Genomic DNA, 23,185 nt, shown 5'->3' with positions numbered 1-23,185 from the left:
TCACGAACAGATGGCACGAGAGAAAGAAAGCACGGTACGTACGCCCCGTGGTTCCCATAAGGAAAGAGAACTATACAAACGAGTGTCTAATATCAATTACGAATATAACAGGTCGCGAAACAAGAGTGAACGAACGACCGCTTCTATCGTACCTCGTTATTTCGGAACGTGATGAGAGACGAGCATACTTGACCCTACCTAACCTTTCTCAATTGCCACGCCATGAGATAATACAACACCCGTAAACCCCTCTCTATTTTCTATGGAATTTTTTAACCGCCCACGTGGGCGCGCAACAAGAAACGCGTATCTCTTTTCTGCGACTGTCGACTCAGAAAATACGTCTTTATTCTGCTCGCGAAGACACGAACGTGCTCGAGGTTACTTCCGTGAGAAACGATCGCCTCCGACGCGATCGATGATCGATCGTGCTGCAAAAAAACGTGACAGTTTCGAGATTACGCGCGTTTAACCATACAAACAATCTCGCGAGACGTGATTAATTGCGGAAAAGCGAAACATGATTTCGTCGATGTTCGGAAATTAATCGCTCGATTCGTTCACCGTTGGTCGAGTAATTCGTCGTTTAAAGCCGAGGAAGAACGACTGTAACGACGTCGTAGGGTGAAATAAAAAACGATGATCGAAGAATATTGGAAAGCGCGCGCGTTGTAGCGTTCGGTTTGTTAGACGTCACCGAGAAGAGAGCCAGTCGCGGGTCGAGAGCCAGACTGCTCTCTCTCAACCCGACGAGCAAGAAAACCGTATCATCGTCTCGCCTAATAACGGTTCTAGCGTCAAAGCAGCGTCTAGCGTTGCTTCGTGATTTCAAAGGCTGCACAGGCAGGCACAGACTCTGGTGGCGTAGCAATCGTGAAAGCCTGCGTCGTCGAGGGAGCACAGGGGAGAGAAGACGGCGAGATGAAAGGGTACTGCGGTGCAGCAATTGCGCGTACGTTTCTACCAGTTGACCTATTCAACTCTCTATTAGATGGCAACGCCGAATTCTAAACGGCACCCACACCACGCTGCCTCCACCAGATCACACGTATTTTCGGAGCAACCAGCTACGCCCCTCGAATCCTTTTGGACGCACCAGACTATACAATTTCGCCACTCGCTAAAATTTTACCAGAACATATCGACGTACAATCCTGCTGTGCGCAATGTTTCCACGTGAAAGAATACTCGATTGTATCGTACGAAACGTGATAATTGATACGGATTATAAAGGAAGTCGGTCAAGATTTGTATTTACGTAAGATAATTGCTGTTATATCTATACTCGGAGGTAGGATCACGGTAGTTATTATTTCATTGAATGGATAAATCTATCGCACCGTTCCGAGCCAAAGAAACCTTTATTGCACGCGCTTACAAAAACTGGGCATAAAAACAAAAAAGCATCTTAAGCCTATCGATTGTAACTAGGACTATCTTCTAGTTATTATTTCTTATAACTAAAGTATCTGCATATGGATGGCGAGCAGGGACTCGCGTTGTCATTTTCAACGATGATTCAAGACACAATGTAAAAACTTGTCAAATTTATTTGACGCGAAATTACGAACAGAAGGTGACGCGTCGATGCCTACGATCTGACGATTTAAAATCGTCGAACAAATTCGTCGTCGAAATTCAAATATGACGCGTAGAATGATTTGCGACAGGTATAGAATCGAATAACGAGAGTGCGGAAGAAAATTTAATAATAGAAATAGCTAAATGCGTGTAACAGATGTATCGAAAAAGTAGAAAAATGTTACTATAATATCTACAATAGTGTAGACTTTTCACGATCGAAAATGCCGAACCGAATAATTATTCGTAAACGTTTCTTGAAAATTCTTCGGATATAGTTTTTATTCCATCGTGATATTTGTAAACGAACGTGTATCTACTGGAGATTTGAAAGGGAAATTACCAGGAAACGAGTTAGAAAGCTCGCAAGTCTCTAAGAGATACGGCCTTCAACAAGTGCGCTTAATCGAGGACACCGACATTGTCATCGTGGAAAAAGTGGAACGTTTTATGTAAACGAACCCAAGGTCCCGAGTCGTAACCAAGCGCATTAGTCGAGATAACGAGGAATATGTATAACACAAGAATCGTCGTATAAACCTGTAAACGTTGCCGATCTAACCAGAAAACAACGGACGTCGCGACGCGATGATTTCCTTGCCACCATTTACTTAACGAGTGTATACACTGTATTCGTTTTACGGTAAACGATTGAAATTTCACCGCTTGATTCGAAGTAAACTCGGTGGATAACTTCTAATACCTGGGGACGTGGACGATGGCCGGCAGACACAATGAACCAGTAACATATGGGATAAAAGCTGACAAGCGTTGCGCGTTCCAACCTGATGTATGCGAGATCCTCCGGCTGGTGTTAGAAGTCCACCGACTAGACGAGTATCTAGGAAAACTTTTTACAAAGAAAGAGAAACAGTCAAACAGGCGGCGTTTCCCTCCACTCTAATCCGATGTAATTAAGACCACAGTGGCCTCAAGAGCGGCTCGACCGCTTGAGTTTTAACGTTTCGAGCATGACTTTTTAATTTACGCCGATGAGATAATGAACCTTTATGGCCGACGATATAAGTATGAAAGTTTTCGCGGAACGTTCGACATTCTAGAGGAAATGACTTTGAGCTTCGTGGCTAGTAACTTGAAACTAGTGGCGTCAACGATCGAAATCATTTTCAGAGAGAATTTAATGAAAATACCCGAGAGTCAGAGTGGAGAAGCAATGGAATCGGAATTTTAACATTGTCAAACGACGAATATTTTCATTTGAATGTGTAGCGTGTGGGGATTTAATTCGAATCATGGGATTGCAACGTGGCGCCTGCGATGATAGTAATCTTTAATGCGAATCGAACGAAGTTATTCGAGAGTTATCGTACCAAGTTGCTTGAAAGCATAATTACAACACAGACAGACTGACATATATGTATACGTAGTTTACTTTGAATATAGCAGCTGGGAATCGAATTCGAATCGGCTCTTCAATATGCATGCGAATCTTTATGCAGAAATGATTAACGTATGGATAAGCCTACTCGAATGTTACGTTAATGTCAAGGACGTGAAAGGTTATTTCGTGCATGACAATATACGGATACTGTTCTATGGTTAGGAAACTTTACGGTTAGCTCGTTGTTGCACGACGATTTCGGACCACTTGTCCGGTCCAAGCACTCGTTAAAGTGTCTCGAGCACGAGTAGTCTAAAACTGTTGGAATTAATCTATCTCGTTCGAAAATAACGTTACAACCTCGTTTCGGGAGTAGATTAAAAAAGAATAAAATACGATCGCTCTGGAGAGTTATATCATGCGAAACACGTGTATTCGGATACAACTATAAATCCCGATTAACGAACAATGATAAAAGAAAATATCGTTTGCCGACACAATGGTCGAGAAGCGTTACGTTTCGAGATTCAGGATAAAATATGATCGAAACGATTTCAACGTATTAGGTGCTGACACGAGTTCGTGCGACTCTCCAGCGATAAGGCAAACACGGTATTCACAGATAATTTCATCCGTTAACCCCGTTAGATCGGTTCATTTATTTTTATCTGCCGTCGCAAACGTGGAACGAGAGACGAAATAGTTAGGACGAGAAAGGACCGTCCGGCGAATAAGACACTCCAATTAATTGTAATTGCGTTCCCTTCATCGATCTTCGCGTCTCTCGATAACAACTGTCCACGCGCTGCGATATTCGTTTAACGTTGCCAGAAAGAACGAGTAATTACTTTCCCTGCACCCTTTTTCTTTTTTTCCTCCAATAGCCTATCGAAAATGATAAAATATCCGTGTCAACGTTGTATATAAATATACTCGTCGTCGTTCGTCCCTGTTCTTTTCCATTTTTCTTCTTTTTCTTTTCGATATTCCAAATGACGCGTAAATCCGGTTATCGGCGAGAGTAATATACATATCGCTAATTACACGAACCGTTCGGCCGATATCTCGGTAATAACGCCGCGCGTCGTCTTATCGTTAACAGACGTTCGTAACGAACACGACAGAACCGGGACAAATCATTACGAGCGTTCCGCGAACGCGAGTTCTCGCGAACGCTGGCTACGGCAGTGGATTTCTTCGATAACTAACCAGCCGAGTTTAACTCTGAATGGATCCGTTGCATTCGAAGAGACACGCGTTTGAATCGTAGGTTCGCTTGGATAACAAACGGCCAAACGAAGACCCAGCCTCCACGCGCGCATACAAAGCGCGACGAAGAGAAGGAACAGCGACGAGGAAGGTCGATATCGATGGGAAGGCTTAAACGCCAGCCGTCTCGTAATTAAAATAAAAACACGGCATTTGTATTCTGGCGCAAGAAGAAGCGGGACAGAAATAGAAGAGGAAGAGACAGAGAGACGTATCATTAGTAGTCTAACGACTTCGCCGGTGACTGGCATGCCTTTTCCTCGCCAGTGAAAATCACGTTGGAGAATTGAACGACCTATGATGCGTTTACTGCTCCTTTTTATTCATCCTTTATTCTTATTTTTATTTCTCCTTTTCTTCTTCTTTATTCTTACGCGTGTCTCGAACCGGGTTATAGTCCCGAACGAGCCATTCTTTCGTTTACACGAGAGCAAAAGGGAAAAGATAAAAAGGCTATACAGTGGGATCGAGTAACTCGCTCTCTCCATCGAACTGGTCTCGGGCGTGGAAAAGGAGATAGATGATTCGAAGGGTATCCGAACCGACGCGACGTCTGAGCGCGACGAAGCTTTTGTAGCGGTCGAAGAATGAATTTGTCAACGTCCGTTTCCTTGAAATCCTTTGATGCAAATAGACTCTCGGCCGACAAAGGAATATAACGCGCGGGAAAATGGAAAGCTCTAGGTGGTTCCGGTGATAAAGAGTAATAGCTTTCGGTGCGCGTGTCAAGAACGCGATATCGTGCAATCGAATTCTCGATCTCGATGATTATCGACGAGCGTGTAAAGCTTTCGCGTAACGCTCCGGACCGATAGCGGTGAACGTTAATATAATTTACGAAGTTCTAACAGCGATTAATATCTAAAATCGTGTTTCCTGTCATGCTTTTCAGCAGTTTCTGCAGAAACTGTTCCGCCGTTTAATTTGCCGTTTAAGTCCTCTATCGAACTTGTAACGTTTCGACGCTTGTTTAGTTAGAAGTTTAAAAGCTGCGAAACTCGAATATCTAAATCCGAATATTTCAAGTTTCTTAATTTTCAATTTAGAAAGCTCGAGTTTCGAAATCCATTTCGTAGTTGCGTCGATCATATAGATTGCTAGCGTCGGACGATCGACCCACGCAGTCCCAAATCTTTTCGATCCAAAGATCCGACAGTCGGCCATTCGTCGTTAGCCTTGAACTATTTAGAAAGAAATATTCGCAATTAATTGCGTGAAAAACGCGATATCATATCGTATCGTTAACTTGTGTGCGAGGCATAGGAGAACCAGAAATGGAATACCATCGCGAACAACCGATTTAACCTTTGTCTCGCCTTAGGCACTCGTACGTAATTCCTCGCGATCAATCGCAAAGTCTCGACCATCCATTCGTCCATATAAGTCCCTCTATCGAACTTGATCTACTACTTTCCAATAATCCTTTCGTCCGTTACTTTCTTGCACTTAAACGAACAATACGCGAAAAGAATACATTGGGGAGCCTGGTTCACCATGTAGAGCAAACATTTACTGAATCCAACTGGACTATCCACAGATGGTAAAAGTTTCACCTTTGCCTCGGAATAACGGTACTAGAATCACTATATCCGTACTATCCAAAGCAACTGCCTGCCCAACCTTATTTCGAACTATTATCTCTTGTTATTTTAACTCTTTGGTCGTGTAATGAAATGAACGACGAACTGGCAACATCTCTTTGTCTTTGACGACGTAGTATAAATTTGAAAACTTTTGTAAAAAAAAAAAAAAAGGAAATAGGTGGTATAATATCTTGCGGAGTATTTTTCTTTCTTTCTTTCTTCCTTTTTACTTACCGAGTTTTAATCGAATTTTACCGCCGAAGCGTGTTAAAACATTATCAAATAAAGAAGGCTCTGCGATTCATCGAACGCGACAAATCATCCTTCTTGTCCGACTTGCTAAAAGCGTCTGGTGACTCATTATAAACGATCACAGTCGACTACATAAACCAATAGAGAAAAATATTTGAACAACTTTCGCTGAAGCAATAATCCTGTACTCGCGCAGAACCAGTCCTCTTAAATCGATGCGTGTTCGCATCCTTGCGATAACGTTACGATCAACCAGTTATTATCAAAAACTAACAAACTGCCACTTAACATTGATAGATTAGAGAAGTACGCGGAACGGTTTTTTTCTTTTTTTCTTTTTTTTTCGTTTTATATTCTCGCGTACGATTATCCTTCTTTAGCGTTATACTCGCGTGAGACAAGCAGAATATAGACTAAGCAAGATAAAGTACAGAGGAACGTTATCGCAGCTGGGACCGGTAAACCAAAATAAAACCTGCATCACTGTTTCGCATACCATTAGCTAATCCCTATTTATAAAATATTATGTTCACTCAAGTATGTACACGTGTGTATATCATGATCTAGGCTAGAATGAAAGAGACGACGAAGAAGGAAGAGAGAAAGAAAAAGAGAGAGAGAGAGATAGTTGTTCACATATGCGTAGCACGCGTAAAGCATACGTGGATGGTTAAAACGGCACGCATGAACGAAAGTATAGCGACTAAAAATACCCGAAACGGTCGAGATAAGTTCCAAGTCCTAAAATCGATGGCGTCTGGTGGGCGGTTTATTAATGGAGTCGGATTACTAGAAATCAAAATTACCGTAGGCGTAAGCCCTGTGCGGGTGCACGCGGTTGATCACCGTTGAAATCGTGGACCAAAGGATTTGGAGACTTTGTCACGGTTAGGACAAAAATTGTAGGTTCTTTTGTGTTAACGTCTAATTTAAAAATTACTGATTTATGGATACGGATATATATATATATATTATTATTATTACGGTAATATTCGTACGATAGATAATCAAAAGTATTCGATAATTAAACGTTGGAACGAGATGCATCACGACGACGCCTGCTCGCATCAGGCCAATTGTAGGATATGCGATTGAATTCCATCCGATAAGTTCGCATTCCGTTATAGCGTATCGCGTTGCTCCTATTGGAACCTTCGCTTTCGCGTATTTTACATGCGTCGATGATACAAAAACTTTGTAAATTGTAAAGAGGATAATATTCTCTTGAAAAGAAGAAAATTTGTTTCTATTCACGGAACAAGAAACTTCTGCTTAAGGTACTCGTAAAATATTCGAATCTACTTAATCAGAGTTTGATTGTACTTGAAAGTACCACTTATACTTCTTAAACTACTTATGACGTATCTTAACGAGGTTCGAGTCTTCTTAAAATATTATTCTTCCTTTCAGAGTCCTCGCGAGGTATACGAAACTTGCCAGTCAACGATCTTCGCGATATTCTTAATCTCGTCTTTAGCCAAAACTGCAGAAACAATATTTAGCGTTATAAATAGAAAGAACTATTTTTCAATGAGATTTCTCCACTTTCGAACGATCCTTAACGTTTGTACGTTACATAATTTCTCGATCAATAAGTCATGCAAACTTTATCAAGGAAATGTAGATAAAAAAAAAAATAAAAAAAGACGTATCTTTGCGATATCGAAACACGAATACGTCGTCGTATATCCAAAATGTATTCTTACATAATTTTGCAACGTCAACGGCGTACGTTTTTCCGATATTCGCAACGTAGTTTATTTGAACGATCTTGATCTCGTTTATCATTCAACCTTTCTCTCTTTAGTGCTTGCAAATAAACCGATGCTCGTAAATCCTGCGTCGAGACGGACTACTCTTCAACGGGTCCGGCCTATTAAAATTCCAGGACAACAGCTGAATAGAGGATGTTAATGGACCTCGGTTTCATCCCCTTTTACAGTTTCAACGAATCTACTTAGAATGATAATAAATACAGTCGCTCGTGAGCCGGCCTTCAGCGACCCGTGCTCAAAACCCTTTCGAACATCCCCAGGTTCTTATTCTCGTGAGATTTTACGTGTGGTCGAAAACAATTCACGACAATTGAAACGATCGTGTACACGATGGAAAACAAGGCTGTATCGCCATCTGTTAACTGTATCGATAATTCTTAATAAACAATTTTTGAGACAAAACTTGCCAAGATTTGTAGGCGAACGTTGTTTTAAAGTCGCGGGTTTTACTTCGAAACTTTCAGACGTTGTTATAAGTTTTACTTCTTTTCAATTTCGAATAAAAGAATTATAAAATAATTATATTACATGTCGTTGAATTATATTGTATATAATTATAATACAGACATATATATATCGTAATCTGCGATTTGTAGAAATCGTCAAAAAAAAAAAATTGTAATTTATAGGTTGCGAACGTAGTAAAAAGTAAAATCTAACAACATCTAACATTCCGATCGACCTGATAGATCAAAAAGTAGACGGGACAGCCGGCGTGTCTGCGAAAATTCTAACCGTAGCTGTTTAAATTCCTGTAACAGCAGGTAGGAACATAGGCGAGGTATTCGGCGATAAATAAAACGGAAGGATTGAAAAGAGCCCGGCTTCTAGATCTCGGATCGAGCCGAAGAATTACGAGGCACAGATCCACCGTCGTTCGCTCTAAATACGAATTGGGAACGCCGAAATCGTGCCTTGGACTATACTACGTTTCTGCTCTGAAATAAACGCGAGATCATCGACATCCGACAACGTAGAGGTATTAAAATAATCGCGTTTCTTTGGAATTCTCATATCCGATGATTTATCGTCGATGCTTCGTTGCAACAATTACCAAGAATAACCGAACAATCTGTGGTTACTCGGAATAATTAAACGATCCCTGCTCGAAATAGACGAACACATTTTCGCAGAAATAACATAAAATTATACGATGACTACGTTCGAATTTGTAGAAGGAAAGATGATACGTTGCACAACAATAACGGAAATTTCGTAAAATTCCGATTATCTGGTGGCTGGTTGGTTGGTTGGTTGGTTAAGAAGTCAAGGACAATTACGGGACAAGATTCTGGTTATCCGATGTCGCAACAGGATGTTCCTTTAACGATTTGTCCATGTGCTTTCCCTCGTTCCGGCAAATCTCTCTCGACGAGGTTGTAATCGACGATTAATCATTCGCTAATTTTGCCGCTGAACCACGTCGTACTTAAGAGCGCGTTTAACGAGCGGAAAGATAAGATTCTTATGTAAATACGTAGCGCAAGAACAGTGTTATCGTGTCTCTTTATTCAAGAGCTGGGAAAAAAGCATGGCGGATGCCTCGTTTCCGACGATTTCTCGTTGCGCAACGCGAAACGGAATCGATCTAATTTTAAACGAAAACAACGAAACCTTGAATGCATAATTCCAACGTTCGGTTCTATAGCGACTTGTAAGGTCTATCGGTCTCTCTATCAATACGTCAATCAAAATCGTACGCATACGCCAGCTTGGCGAGTGAAACGTTAAAGAAAATATCGAAAGCATCGATGCAAAGATAGAGGTGAGAACGTATAACATTGGGAGCGTTTTCTAGGTAAAAAATTCCTCGCTCGGAACGTGTCTGCGCCTTGGTCTACCAGCTGAAATCACGAAACCTTCTTTTCCGTGAAAAAAGGCACGACAATCTGGCGTCAAGGTATCGCGTTCCTCTCGGCTACGCGAGTGGGCGACGCAGGTATACCGATTAATTCTCGTTGGTCTTCTTTTTCGCTTCCTCTCTCGTTAGATCTTGGAAAATCCTGACGAACTACCGAGAAACTTCTGAGAAACTGCCGAGAAGCTTGGAAGATCTTTTCTCGAAAAACTTGTCGGCCAAAAGCGTTTTCTCATGCGGGTTGACCTTTCTCGCGTCGCACCTCTCCCCATCGTCGCTCCAATAAAACTCAATTAGTTAATTACTCGGATAAACCCGGATCAACGTGACGCAATCTTTGATAAGAGTCCATGTGCCACTTACACGAACATCGCCGACCCTGTTAGTTTCCGATGATCGCATATTCAAATCGGCGCTACGATACAAGATTTAAGGAAACTACACACGAGTGACCGATATAACACGTACATATATGCGTATCTTGACCCGTGCACACGGACGTAACTGGTCAATGTTTTTTTCCGCCCTCGTTGCGTATAGGTTATTACAGTTCTAAGCAAATAGACTGCGACTACTACAAACCATTCTCAACGGTTTTCTCTCTCTCTCCCTCCGAATTACGAAATTACACCTTTCGTGAGGTATACGCAGTCTGGAATTCGAGAATTACAAAACACGCTCGTTAGCATCAGGAAGGAGAAGAAGAGACGGACTTCGTCGAGCAACCTTATCGCGTCTTTTACACGATTTGTATTAATTCTACGCTTTCAGTTCTATCACATGCTAAGAAAAAAAAAGGAAGTACAAGGAAACGACGATCCTTGCAGCATCTCGTACATTGCGCGTTGCAAATCGTATTCCGTAGTGTGCGGAGATCACACAACGAAAACAAATGTTTTCCTTTTTCTACTAGGTATAAGAGAAAAAGACGAAAGAGAAAACTAAGAACTTGGAATAATACGGTAGGAACGAGCAAGAAATATATAGTACGGCTGCATTACAATCAACGCATTACTAACACGGTCACGTATAATGGCAAACCGTTGAAGTATAACTGACAATGAGCAATTTCACCGTGACACGAGCTACCAACTGGTACACGATTTTCCACGATAATTTCTATCGTTATCTAACCACGATCGCTGATGGTACACGTGCGAAGAAACACGCGTTTCTTCGATTTCAAGCTGTTGTTGGCTCGGTTCGTGGATACACGATAAAAGGGAAAACCTCGAACGCCCACCGTCAGATTTCTCCACAGTCGTGTATACAGACAATGTCCGGACGGTATTTTAAAATACTGTGGCAAACATTATCGACGCTTATCTCGAGGACCATTGAACTCTGATTTTATCAAGAAAGGATTTCTACGTGTTACGCGTCCAACGCTTCGACGAGTATTAGAAAAAAAGAAAAAAGATAGGAAAGAAGAGGAAAAGTAGAACATCATTGATGGAATATGCGTATTTTCTTTGTAACGCTTTTAGTGCTATTTAATTTAGTAATATCGTTTGAGAACATGTCGTCGGATTGTTCTCGTAGAATAAGCTCGAATAGCAGATAACTGCAATTCTAATTCACGACGATGATTTCGGATTTAATGAATCCAGATCGACTTAATCGATCAATTCGGTGAAACGATATAATGTTCTTTAAAGTGGTCCATCTTACCTACAACAATAAAACCGAGAGGTACATCCGTAGTTATTTATACAAATACTATACTATAACAATTACGCATTCTCAAAGAGATGATCGACTGTACAAATATGCGAGTACCTGTAACGTTCGATCTGTTAAAATATTTAAATCAGATTTATCGTTACGATATCGCACATTTAAATGTTCTCGCTAAGCGATTATTCGATTCACGATGAATTAAATTCATTGCTTAAATATTTAAGTTATTAAAACGAAGACTCGGTTTCTGCCGGGATTACCCCATATTATTCGATATCAATGTCTCGACCGGACATTCCAAGTAGAACCTCCGTATCTTATTCTTCCGTTTGAAATCTACGTCACGTACGAAACGAGTTGGTCCGAGAACTTCTTATTGGGGATAAGAAGAAGCCGCTCCTATTATTAAGGAATAAATGGAACATCCTTCGGGAGATTGGTAGCCCATCTTTTCGACCGTGAGCGAGTTACCAGAAATCTGTGAATGCCACGCTGGACACGGGGCAACCGGCAACCGTCTCTCCGCCATCCCACTATCCCGACCATCTGCCTCCGGTCATTCTCCTACCTGAAACTTGTGTTCACCTGGCGTCTCTCCCACCTACCCCCTGTGATACTTTCGTTTATCTTATTTTTCGGGCCATTCAGCAACCTCTCTGCCAACTACTACCACCGGTTCTTTGGGGATCAAAAGAGGCTACTGCCTTCGCAAGATACCGGAGCCTCTCCCGCATATTTTTCTCAATGGAATTTGCCAACAGCTGGACAATTCCACGCAAGAAACAGACCTCCACGCTCGTCGATCTTCGCGGACTTACGCGAAACGATCCCTAATTACGAGTTAGCGCAGCGATACTCTTATCTGAATGGTTTCTCTAGTTCGATGTTCGCTAGGTGTACATGAAACGCCGTAAGAAACGTATACTGTGTGAAATAATCTGGAACACCGATGTAAAAATGGTAAGTTTCGAGGTCTAAAAATGAGACACTCTACCGACCGTAAATATCGAAACGCATATTCGTTACATATACCGAAGAAACTAACAAATTTTACTTTATTTAGTATTTCACGTCGAAAGGAACCTGCGATACGAATTTACAGTAAAATAAATAGAAAATAAATAACAGCGGAAGGTATTCGCTCCGCGTTAAGTATCAGCTATAGTTTGCCCACAAAAATTTTATTTGACGTACAACTTTCCCAAATGAGGAATTTTGTCGCTAAAAGCGCTTTTACTTTATCAGTTTGGGTAGCAATATATTTTAATGTTCGAAGTGGTCTTTTTAATCAAAGTTTAATTTTAATTATAACTTTGTGAAATTATCGATTCTGTCGCTTGTACCACTATTCGTCGATTAGTCGAGATCGTTCGTTTTAACAAGTTCATTACTTGTTTCAATGGCATTCGATACTCGGGCATCGCAAAGTGAACTATGCTGTTCCTATAGTAAACTCCATTTCTCGCGCGTTCGCCATGTAAATAAATGCATGCCAATCGAGCGTTAAATGTACACGCTCGAATATGCACAGGAATGTAGTTTACGCGGAATGTTAATGAAACAATTAACTAACGTTTGCTGGCAAGCCTGGCCCTGGAATCGAGGGATAATTTCAACGTTACGAATCCCAGATGTTTGAAAGAGTGAAACACGCCGTGACTATTTATCGTACAAGGATTTATTACTCTTCTGAACGTTAGTTCCTTAGAGTCCGAATACGTATAGATATTTGCTTGCCAACGCTATAGAGAGCCTGTTCGTTAAGTGAAAAAGCTCGAACTCGTCAGACGCTCTATCTACTCGGGAAACTTATTTCAAACGTGCTGCATCCCATCGATAGAATAGAATACGCGATGTTGTTAATATATAAAACATTTACAATCGAACATCTCGTGTGGCCAGCTATACCATTGTATAGCAAAGGTCGTGTATATATGTAAGAGAGAGCGTCTGATCTGAAGAGTCGTTTTAACCAGTACCGTAACACGTGATCTATAATAAGATACTTGTTATTGCAAGCCCTTTCTAAAATTTAGTATTCCGATAACGTATGATTCGACTTAATTGGCGTTTAATATTATTGAATTAAATTATTAAACGAAAATAATTATCAATTGATAAATATTTCAAATCGCTTTGAATGTTGTAAGATTAGGCATCTTACGCGATAATGTGCATTTTATCGATATTCCATTAATATTATACAATAATATTCAATCGATATTCTATCTCCTAGGACGAAATAAATGATATACCTTTGCAATTAAACTTATCACATAGGACGTATGCTTAATAGTGGCTACCAATTATCATCGCAGATTGTCTGTTACGATAACCGTACATTACACGCATTTTTTACAAAACACCCAATCGTATTACTATTCTGCCATAAGTATCTTAAGTATATAAACGTCTCCAGTTGATATTTCCTCTCACGTGGCAATTTATTTCAATATTGCACAGCTGGTTGTAGGTAGTGAATTAAGTTGAACGGCGTGGTGAGCAACGTATGGACGAAATTAGATTGCAAAGGTCTGCTTATCGCGTGTTTCGTACATTCGACCATCGAATTATAGAATTATGAAACAGCAAACAGGCTGACGCAGAGTATCAAAGTACTCTCGACATCGTCAACATGGCAAATTGAAAGTGTACGCAATTACCGGTTTATCGAGCAACGGGCGCGCTTCTGGCTAAACTGGCGCACAAGGAAGAGTAATTAAGCTTTTTTAAGATACAGTAATTGTTCCTTCCGCAACGAACGATCGCTCGGCCGATGCTCGTCCATGCTGCCCCGCAATGGTAACTATTGTTGCAATTGCTTATACGGAGCGGACGGTGAGGTAACTGTTAGTTAGCCGTGATGCATGCGAAATTATCATGCGCGTCGTCTCGACCCTAGAACTTTAAGATCTCCTAGCACGATCTACTCAGCACCCACGCCAACGCGCACGCTCTGTTCGCCAGGCGTTAAATCTAGATTTAATTAACTTAATGGAATCCTTGAATAGACGCAGAGGACGCGTGTTCGCCGCGTGAAACAACAAGGACGAGCATCACTTCAATCAAGTTTTACAGTAAAAAAACTATTTCATGAATATGTACATAACGTATGCCATTGATTGAATTTAAATGTTCGTCCCGATGAATTGGAACAACCAGGATGAATTTTATCCTTAAAAGGTTGGTGGTCGTGTTCGTTAACGATGCTCTTATGAAATAAAAATAAAAAAAATGAAGAGGAAAACTCACCCTGCGCGGCAAAGAGTATCACCAATAGACCAAGAAATCGCAGTGGTAACATGTTTTCCCGTCTTTGTTTCGAAAACACTGTCAACAAACGACACAATTGGCACTACAGTCGTCGTTTGGCTTGAAACTTAATTGTCGACTTGAGAAACGTACGTATACGAGTGGACGGTATTTTCGCAAGGATGATCGTTCAACTGAATAAAGAACCGAACGTATCCACCGATACGAGGTGGATACCGAATACAAACTGAGAGAACGAGCGCGCGTGGTATCCGAAGAGCGGCGACGGAACCGGGCCCCCGGCTTTTTACAGGGACCTGCGCCGACCGGTTGCGCACTCAGCGCCGTACAAACTCGACACGCGCCTCAACTCCTGTAGGAATAAACTTACACGCCTACGATGTATGACTGTGTACGTGCACCGATGGCTTTGTGGAAGCGCGCGCCTATACAAAACTGAGTATGTATTCAATGGCGCAATGTCGAGTGAACATTGCGTAAAAATTTTTTTTTATTTTATTATAACAAACGATAACGTCGAGAAATTGACCAGCATATCACCACCGCTCTATAGAATATACAGCAGATAGGAATGATTTCCCCAAAGAAAATTGAAAGAAGAAGTTGTCTCGATCTAAAAATACTAAAAAGGCGCCAGGTATACACGTATGTTCTTTATCTTCCTTCCTCGTCGCTGATATTTTTCAGAACAATTTCAAGTCACATTGCGCGTAAGGTTTCGTATCAGTTGATAAGAAACACAGATATGTTTCAATTTGAAATTTAAATTTGAATTTTAAATGCCAAAAGTTATATAGGATGGGAGAACAGGAAGCGCATCTATATTTTATAGGAAATCGCGACTGAGCATAAATCAATGTGCGCAGACGGATAAAAGCAAGAATACGTATCGAATATCGAATTTATCTGTGTACGGAGTTCCGAACGCATAAAGTATCGGCTCACACGCACGTATATGTACGCGCGTGAGAAGCATGTATTTGCACGTTACTTTCGTCGAGCGCTTACCTCTTTCGATTCATCCATTCACTTTGTCATTGTGCATAAGACGAATGGCAAAGAGCATTCACTTCTTCGCATTCCTTTTTTATCTCTAAACGAAGTAAAAAATTATATTAGGTATCGATCGATACATTGATCAAATAATATCAGTGTATATAGTTGTTTCTATACGTTGACTCGTCTCGTTTAAAGAGAATTATCATTATACCGAATTTAGTAATTCCTTTATAAAAATGAAACTAACTTGCATGTAGATTCGTAGAAAGACTGTAATCATTGCGGTTACGAGAGTGAACGTAAAAATAATTCCGAATAATGTTGCGTGGATTATTAACCAAATGACTCATACCAGTACAAAAAATTGCGATGATGTCATTTGTAAGATATATTTACATACACATATGTATGATTTGAGCTTAAGCGTTTAAATGCAAATTAGCGAACAATTTGAAGTGATTAATATTTTTTTCGTGAAATTATTAAAGGATTAACGACATTCCTAAAAACAAAAGTGTAAATATTTTAATAATTTTTACACATGACTATATTCATTTTCATGATTTAGTCATATATATTTCACGTAGAACTCTAAAGAGATCTTCGGCAACGGGAAGAAACATTTGAATTTTAAATTGTTGATAACACGGTAAAAAGAGAAAATATTTGAACTTTATATGCACTGCCCTTGAGTAGACGCCTAACACGTTTCATTTCCCTTTCCCGTGATAATAAACAAAGCCCTTATTTTACCTCACGCGTACAACTATCTCTCTAGGTACATACCTCGTGAAAGAGTACCTGTAAACTTATATCATAACTTTGATACCTAAGTTTTATTTCTAATGTTATTTATACAGAGCATTCATTTGTCTAACTTTCAAAATTCATGTAATCAAAGATATTGGTTTACTTCGTGCGAATTACAAGGTATCCCACAACAATATTTTATTTTTCTCAAGTTCCCAGTGTAGCCATCTCGCGATGATATTGCGAAGCTGGAACATAGAAGATTTATATAATGACCTACAATACGGGTTGTCAAGTGTATAAAAAAAACAAATTTAATATCTCGTAATAAGGAAATATTTTTGTCGTGATTGTGGATACGTTAATGTAAATAGAAAAATACATATAAAAGAGTAATCATAAACATTTTCCGGTGTAACCGGAACCGTGGATTTTCATTGGCAAAGGATGGTGTCTGATTGGTTGATTTTGAAACGGATTGAAGTGCCGCTAAGAAATCCGGATGCGTTGCCGAACGCGAAGGGACAAAGGACGCTGTCGTACGCAGGCAGATAGACGCCATATTCATTTGTCAACGGACGTCAAGGTGTGATCATCGGAAAGAAGCACAGTTACTTCGGAAAAAAGTATCAAGATAGTATAATAGTGGTTTCATTGAATAATCATTACAAGTTAACGTGTATTTAGAACGATATGGCGTCCTCGGAATTACGAAAACGCAAGATGGAAGAATATGAAATGCAGCTGTTTAGCTTTCATTCAAGAGCCGTGTATGCTACTTGTAAGGCGCCGCCGTTTTCAGTTTCTCTTGAATGTTTTTCAGATTTTACAGCATTCTGATTGTGTATAACCACATGTTCCAGTCGTTGGACGGGTGCACTCTAGTATCATGTAGATTTGATCATGACTAGAGTCACACTCGTCCATTGCTTGGAATACTTTCACCGGCCCCTACGGACTAAGTTAATCATAAAGACGACTAACGCTTCACTTTTTTTTCTTTTCTCTCGTTTCTTCTCTTATTCTCTTCGCTTCTTTCTCCTTCTCATCTCTCACACTTCAAAATCAGAGAGCAAACAAGTAAAAATTGACCTTGAGCCGATATACGTGTCAAATTCCAGTTGCATTTTTTAAATTTTGCTTTGTATTAATTTTGTTGCATTCAAATGTCTGAATAAAGTGTAAAAAATATATGTAATAAATGACTTAATACAAATGATTATATTATATATTTAACAAGTATTTTAATTTATTTCTGTTAAAAGTCATTTTTAAAGTTTGTTCATAGATTTCTAGTATTATTTAGTAATGCAGTAAGAAGGTTGATAGAGTATAAATGTAGAAGTATTTTCAATTGTTTTTTTTTATAGTGAAAAGTATTGTAAGTGAAAGGATTCTTAGCACGATTGAGAAGATGTGTCAAACAATTGAAAAAACATACAAATTAAATTCTGAGAATCTAACAGTACTTAAAACAAATCAAAAGAATTTAGAGACAACATATTTTAAAGGAGCAATGCCACATTTAAAAAATATCGAGGTAATTACATTGACCAGAGGTATATCAACAAAATATTTCTTCTAGTACATGTAAAGTATATATATATATCACATATGACTCTTCTGTTTAGAATATTGTAAATAAATATGTTGCTGTTCCAAGTAATGTTTTATTGGAAGAGGACAAGTACCAAAGGATACAGTATAATGATACAGAATTTGAAAATATAAATCAAAGATTAGAAGATTTACAGCAAAGAGCAAAAAATGTATGTATCGAGTATTTTTTAAATATAATATAAATTTTATGCTATTATAGAGATAACAAGTAAAGTCCAACTTCCTATGAACGTTATAGGCTACTATTTTGAATACTGTATTGAAAGAAGAGCTACAGACTTTAGATCAATTTCCAATTTCTGAAGAAAGTGTAAATAAGATGTGTAATGTAGTAGAAAATCTGACATGCTCCGACGTAAATGAAAATATATATCAGTTACTGGAAGATTATAAACAATTTTCCACAAGCCTGTTTGATACAACGCAAATTACAACAAAAATAAAATACAACACAGTAGATAATCTTAAATGCAAAGAATTTGATTTAAGTACTTTATGAATTGAAGTAATGGTAACAATATAAAAATTAATTATTTGTCCTAGATGTTTCATGTAGAACAAAATCATGTAAATAATATTTAAGTAGATAAACTGATATTCTATAAATTTTATATTTGTATATTTTGTACTTTTTAAAATATTTTTATAAATAAATTGACTTATAACTTTTTTAATTAATTAGATAGCTATCATATCATTACATAAAAATGTTTGTAAGAAGGAGGATTAAAAAATTAGTCCTGTAATAAAATTAAGAATTCACAGCACTTGAACAAACATCTACCAAAAATGTTGGATTCTTTTATATTGGAACAAGGTATTTACCTTTCATACATTACTTTCATTTGATATATTTATTACGATTAATCTAAGATACAAATTTCGAATTATCTGCTAGCAGCTAAGAGAATACAGAACGTAACGGAAATATAATATAATAAGAATTAGCATAATTAGATAAACAAAATATACGTCATAAATGAATAAAGCATAACTTAAAATTAATAAGTTTCAACATAAAAAATATAAATTTTCTTCATAATATTTTGTGTGATAATTTCAGTTAACAAAAATATACAAGATAATTAGAAATTCAGAAAAATTTAATAATTATAGGTACGCCGTTTCGTTAATCTGCCGTTGACTCGTTTTACTTCCAGCGTAAGATCACTTACACCTACACCTTACAGCTTTACACTTTACACGGTAATGGCTCCCTCCCTCTTAGGTATACGAAGAAGGAATATACTACACCAACCAACAACCCACAGTTAGGCTTGTTTCACATAAGCAATGAGAGTCTCATGACGGCCATGACTGTCATGACGCACAACGAAACAGGAATCTTTTTTGTGTTCACTGTGGGTTCTTATTCTTACATGTTCGTGTATAAACTGGCATTCCCGGTTTTAACCTAGCTTCTTCCTTCCTGCTGGTAGTCGTATATTCAGTCCCTACGTATTCGTGTAGAAAAGACTTTAAAGTACACTAAAGCGTAACGCTTCCCCTCTTAAAACATTCCGAGGCACTTTATAATAAAGATATTCGCTTCGGCGCTTAACAAAGATTTATACCAACATCATTGCACGATCCATTGAATATAATAGAACAAAGTAAAGTGTGCTATTATAATTTTTTATTTCATTAAATAATTATAGAAGAGTAATAAAATTATTAAATATTAGTATATCTTATATATTAGAGGTTTTTCTCTAAAATAATAATTTTTATTATTTTTAACCATAAGAAATATAAATAAAATGTTTAGGTAAAAACCATATATAACGATGCATAGTTATTTTAGAAACAAAATAAAATATTTGGAAGGTGTAAAAAAAAGAAACATTTTTTAAATATTGTGTTATATACATATATAACATAATCTTTATTTATATTCTGCGAATATTATACTATAATATATTAAAATAAAATATAAAACATACTGTATTTGTATTGGTAATTATAGATAAGTTTAGTATTATAAATTTTTATTTAATCTTGAATTAAATATTAATTTATATATATAATAAAATGAACATTACGCACTTTTTAATAATTTAATTATCTGTTGAATATGTGCTACATTTTAAATGAAGACACAAAGGCCAAAGATACAATGTGTCAATCACAATTTGATTGATGCTATCACAAAAATGCAAAGTTATATTAGTACGTAATTATCTACATAATAAATGATGAAGAACATCAGAATGCATGTTACGAATATCTTTATCGGATGTTAAAGAATGGCAAAGAACAACAACCAATAACTTTAATGTACCACTTAAATTTTTCAGTAATAATTTTTCATTTTATTTTATATATTATCTTCTGTGAACTTTTTTATATTTGAATAAAATTCATGCTTATTTTTTTCATAAAATATTTGCTATGTAATAGCGTAAACAGTAGTTTAAATATTTGAAAATCTCTAGTATTTTTTTAGTGAAAAATCGATCACAAGAGGAACGAACCAATAGTATCGAGGTATGTTTCGTTTTCATATAGCGCGTTGTAGGTTCTTACAAATGGTGTGGGGTTAGAATAGGAGTAGTATGAAAATATACGGAAATTATGTCCGGTATTCCACGTTAATGAATGTATTGTCATATGTTTGATACTTTTAAATATCAAAATAATAATAGAATTTTAAATTAACCGTAATCATTGTTAGCCGAATAATAAAAATCTATTTAGATTAGATTTAATCATCTATATTAGGTTTGTATGATTTTTGTTTTCATAATTGTTTTTGTAAAAATTCCGATTTTCTTGAACTTTTAATCGTCTAATTCATAAAATATTTACTGTTGTTACTATGTTAAGATATTTCTATAATCATTACTCACATAAAACAATTAGTTTCATTTAAGTAAGACCTCGTAGAGGATGTATGATTTTTATAAATCTGTTATGTGCAGCTAGATTGATAATCAAGATGTCAGAACAATTTGTGGGTTGTACAGTTTCCGTAAAGTGTATCGAAGAAGTTGGAACTTATCAAGGACAAATAGTGGATTTAAATAAGGATTGTATTATACTTTCAAAAGCTTTTTGTAACGGAGTTCCTCATAGTTCACCTATAGTTGTATTATGGTATTGTTTAGTGATGAGAATTTGATCAATTTCCTTATAAATAAGAATATTAAATAAAGCACGTAGAATTAAGCACAGATTGTTTTTTAATTTTTAGTGCGAAGGATATACTGAATGTAGAGTTTATATCAATTAATAATATAGGATTCGACAGTAGTGATACGAGTGATAATAATCAAGCACAGAATAATATAACTGTAAAGAGACCTATTGCCAAAAGAGCTGGTAGATCATTTTCCGAATGTGTTTCATCTTCTGTTCAATCCACATCATCACAAACGCAAACTAATATTAAGAAGCCAAGTAATAATTCTCAATCCACAATAGAACAAGCTGCAAATGGGAAAATTCCATTAGGTATAATAGTGAAGAATTTTAACTTTTTTTATAAGTAAATGTAAAGCATTTTTGATAATTTGCTTTTTCAGCTGAATCTATTGATAAACCAATGCAAAAAAAATTAAGTAGTAAACAAAGAAATGAGCACACATTTGGTACTCCAATTGATCAATCCTTGAGTCAAGATTTTGATTTTGAAAAGAATTTAGCCCTATTTGATAAAGAGGTATGCTTCTTTCTCTTTATAGTTTCATTACATAGCACATTATTAACATAGTATTAAAAGTAATGTACACTTTCTACAGGCTGTGTGGCAAAAAATAAATTCTTTAAAATCTAAGAAACAAAAGCAAGTAAACTATAGGCACGATGAAAATATTATTGTGTCTGAACGTGCAGATATTAGACAGATACTGGTACCTAGTGCTGGTGAAATAGAATATGTAACAGACAATGGTTTAATAATTCCTAGCATAACACTTAACCTTCATCGTCAATTAATAGGAGCAGCAGATAGATTGGGTATTAGTTGGGAGCGTAGAGTATGTACAATTAGTTAATATAAGAAAGAAGCTTACAATATTTTTGTGTAATGAAACTAATTTTAAAATTAGGTGGAACTTCTTGGTCGTGCCGGTACAGAAATTATATTGCAACTGTTAGGAGGAAGCCATCGACTTAATCCAAATAATGCACACCAGTGGCCAACGATTATTGCACTTTGTGGACCTCATCGTTCTGGTGCTGCAGGTGTTAATTGTGCTAGACAGTTATCTAGTCACGGCATTAAGACAATAGTGTTTGTAGAAAATTCTGAGGATGTTTTTCTCCTACAAGAATTGTCTTTGTACAAGTTAACAGGAAACAAGGTAGAAACTAAATTTAAAAACTTGCCATCAGTGGTGGATTTGATACTTGTAGCACTTTGTGACGAGAACTCACCAAGAATGATTACACCTATAGCAAAATGGGCAAATAATAATAGGGCGCCTATTTTAGCCATTGAACCACCAGCCACAGGAACACCTGGTATTCTTAGTAAATGTAGCCTGCTTGGTGGATTACCATTATCTCATAGTGTTGACAATGGCAAATTATATTTATGTAATCTTGCATTGCCAAACGAAGTATATGCAGACGTTGGTATAACATATAGGTCTCCTTTTGGACCAAAATTTGTCATTCCTTTGCATTCCAATAATTCTTAGCAAATTTATAAAAAGGATGTTATTTCTCATAAGATGTTATAATTTAGTATATTTTTACTTGTATGCCTTGCTAATTAAAGTTTATACTTAAATGGCGAAGATATTGTCAGAAATTAATGATAAAGATCATGTATGATGTAGCATTTAATGTTATACAGATGAAGTGTAGTTTGTGTAGGAACAATTATAATTTGGTGTGCAAAGCCAATTGTGTGTAATTGTTCTTTTAAACGTGTAAGTATACAATGTATACAAGAAACAAACATATAAATGATAAATATACAGTGTTTGGTTTTGTAAGTTACATAAAAAAAATAAATGCTTTTAAATAAAAAATAAATTCAAGTAAATCTAGTATATAAATTTTTAAACGTTATGAAGCATAAAAACTACAAATACTACTTGTATTTGATACATTTTAACAAGTATGTTGTTTCGTACTATAAGTATATAATAAGTACATAATACTAAAAGTATATGGTATTCCTGTTACAAAAAAATATAATCGTACAAATTTTTTTATACATATGTGACTCATTTTTATTTATAACATTGGAACA

General features: G+C 37.2%; 3 protein-coding genes across 5 annotated transcripts in view; 2 read left to right on the top strand and 1 right to left on the bottom strand.

Annotated features, from left to right (window-relative positions):
- The window catches only part of LOC117206596 (neurotrimin-like), a 66,108-nt gene extending 51,207 nt beyond the window's left edge, over nucleotides 1-14,901 (bottom strand). Inside the window, exon 1 of the mRNA XM_033446072.1 lies at nucleotides 14,593-14,901. Within this exon, the coding sequence (XP_033301963.1) occupies nucleotides 14,593-14,644 (52 nt within the window). The 5' untranslated portion in view covers nucleotides 14,645-14,901. The remainder of the gene's footprint in view (nucleotides 1-14,592) is intronic.
- Nucleotides 14,902-16,889: 1,988 nt separating this feature from the next.
- Nucleotides 16,890-18,593, top strand: LOC117206664 (protein MIS12 homolog). Of its 2 annotated transcripts, none has more exons than XM_033446177.1 (4): nucleotides 16,890-17,132; nucleotides 17,733-17,902; nucleotides 17,994-18,131; nucleotides 18,221-18,593. In XM_033446177.1, exons 1-4 carry the CDS (start codon nucleotides 17,096-17,098, stop codon nucleotides 18,479-18,481), a joined length of 606 nt encoding a protein of 201 aa, XP_033302068.1. In that variant the 5' UTR covers nucleotides 16,890-17,095; the 3' UTR covers nucleotides 18,482-18,593. The 2 variants fall into 2 exon arrangements, with proteins under 2 accessions (XP_033302068.1, XP_033302067.1); XM_033446176.1 differs by having other exon boundaries at nucleotides 16,891-17,143.
- Nucleotides 18,594-20,476: 1,883 nt separating this feature from the next.
- Nucleotides 20,477-22,940, top strand: LOC117206820 (enhancer of mRNA-decapping protein 3). 2 transcript variants are annotated; one of them, XM_033446491.1, is made up of 6 exons: nucleotides 20,477-20,703; nucleotides 20,908-21,078; nucleotides 21,176-21,435; nucleotides 21,507-21,643; nucleotides 21,723-21,959; nucleotides 22,032-22,940. In XM_033446491.1, exons 2-6 carry the CDS (start codon nucleotides 20,921-20,923, stop codon nucleotides 22,623-22,625), a joined length of 1,386 nt encoding a protein of 461 aa, XP_033302382.1. In that variant the 5' UTR covers nucleotides 20,477-20,703; nucleotides 20,908-20,920; the 3' UTR covers nucleotides 22,626-22,940. The 2 variants fall into 2 exon arrangements, with proteins under 2 accessions (XP_033302382.1, XP_033302380.1); XM_033446489.1 differs by having other exon boundaries at nucleotides 20,478-20,703; nucleotides 20,904-21,078.
- Nucleotides 22,941-23,185: the final 245 nt, after the last annotated feature.

This window comes from Bombus bifarius, unplaced genomic scaffold, assembly GCF_011952205.1.
Source record: "Bombus bifarius isolate JDL3187 unplaced genomic scaffold, Bbif_JDL3187 scf7180000008008, whole genome shotgun sequence".
Lineage (NCBI taxonomy): Eukaryota > Metazoa > Arthropoda > Insecta > Hymenoptera > Apidae > Bombus > Bombus bifarius.
The sequence above is the reverse complement of the archived record's forward strand: the minus strand, read 5'-3'. Positions and strand labels throughout refer to the sequence as shown.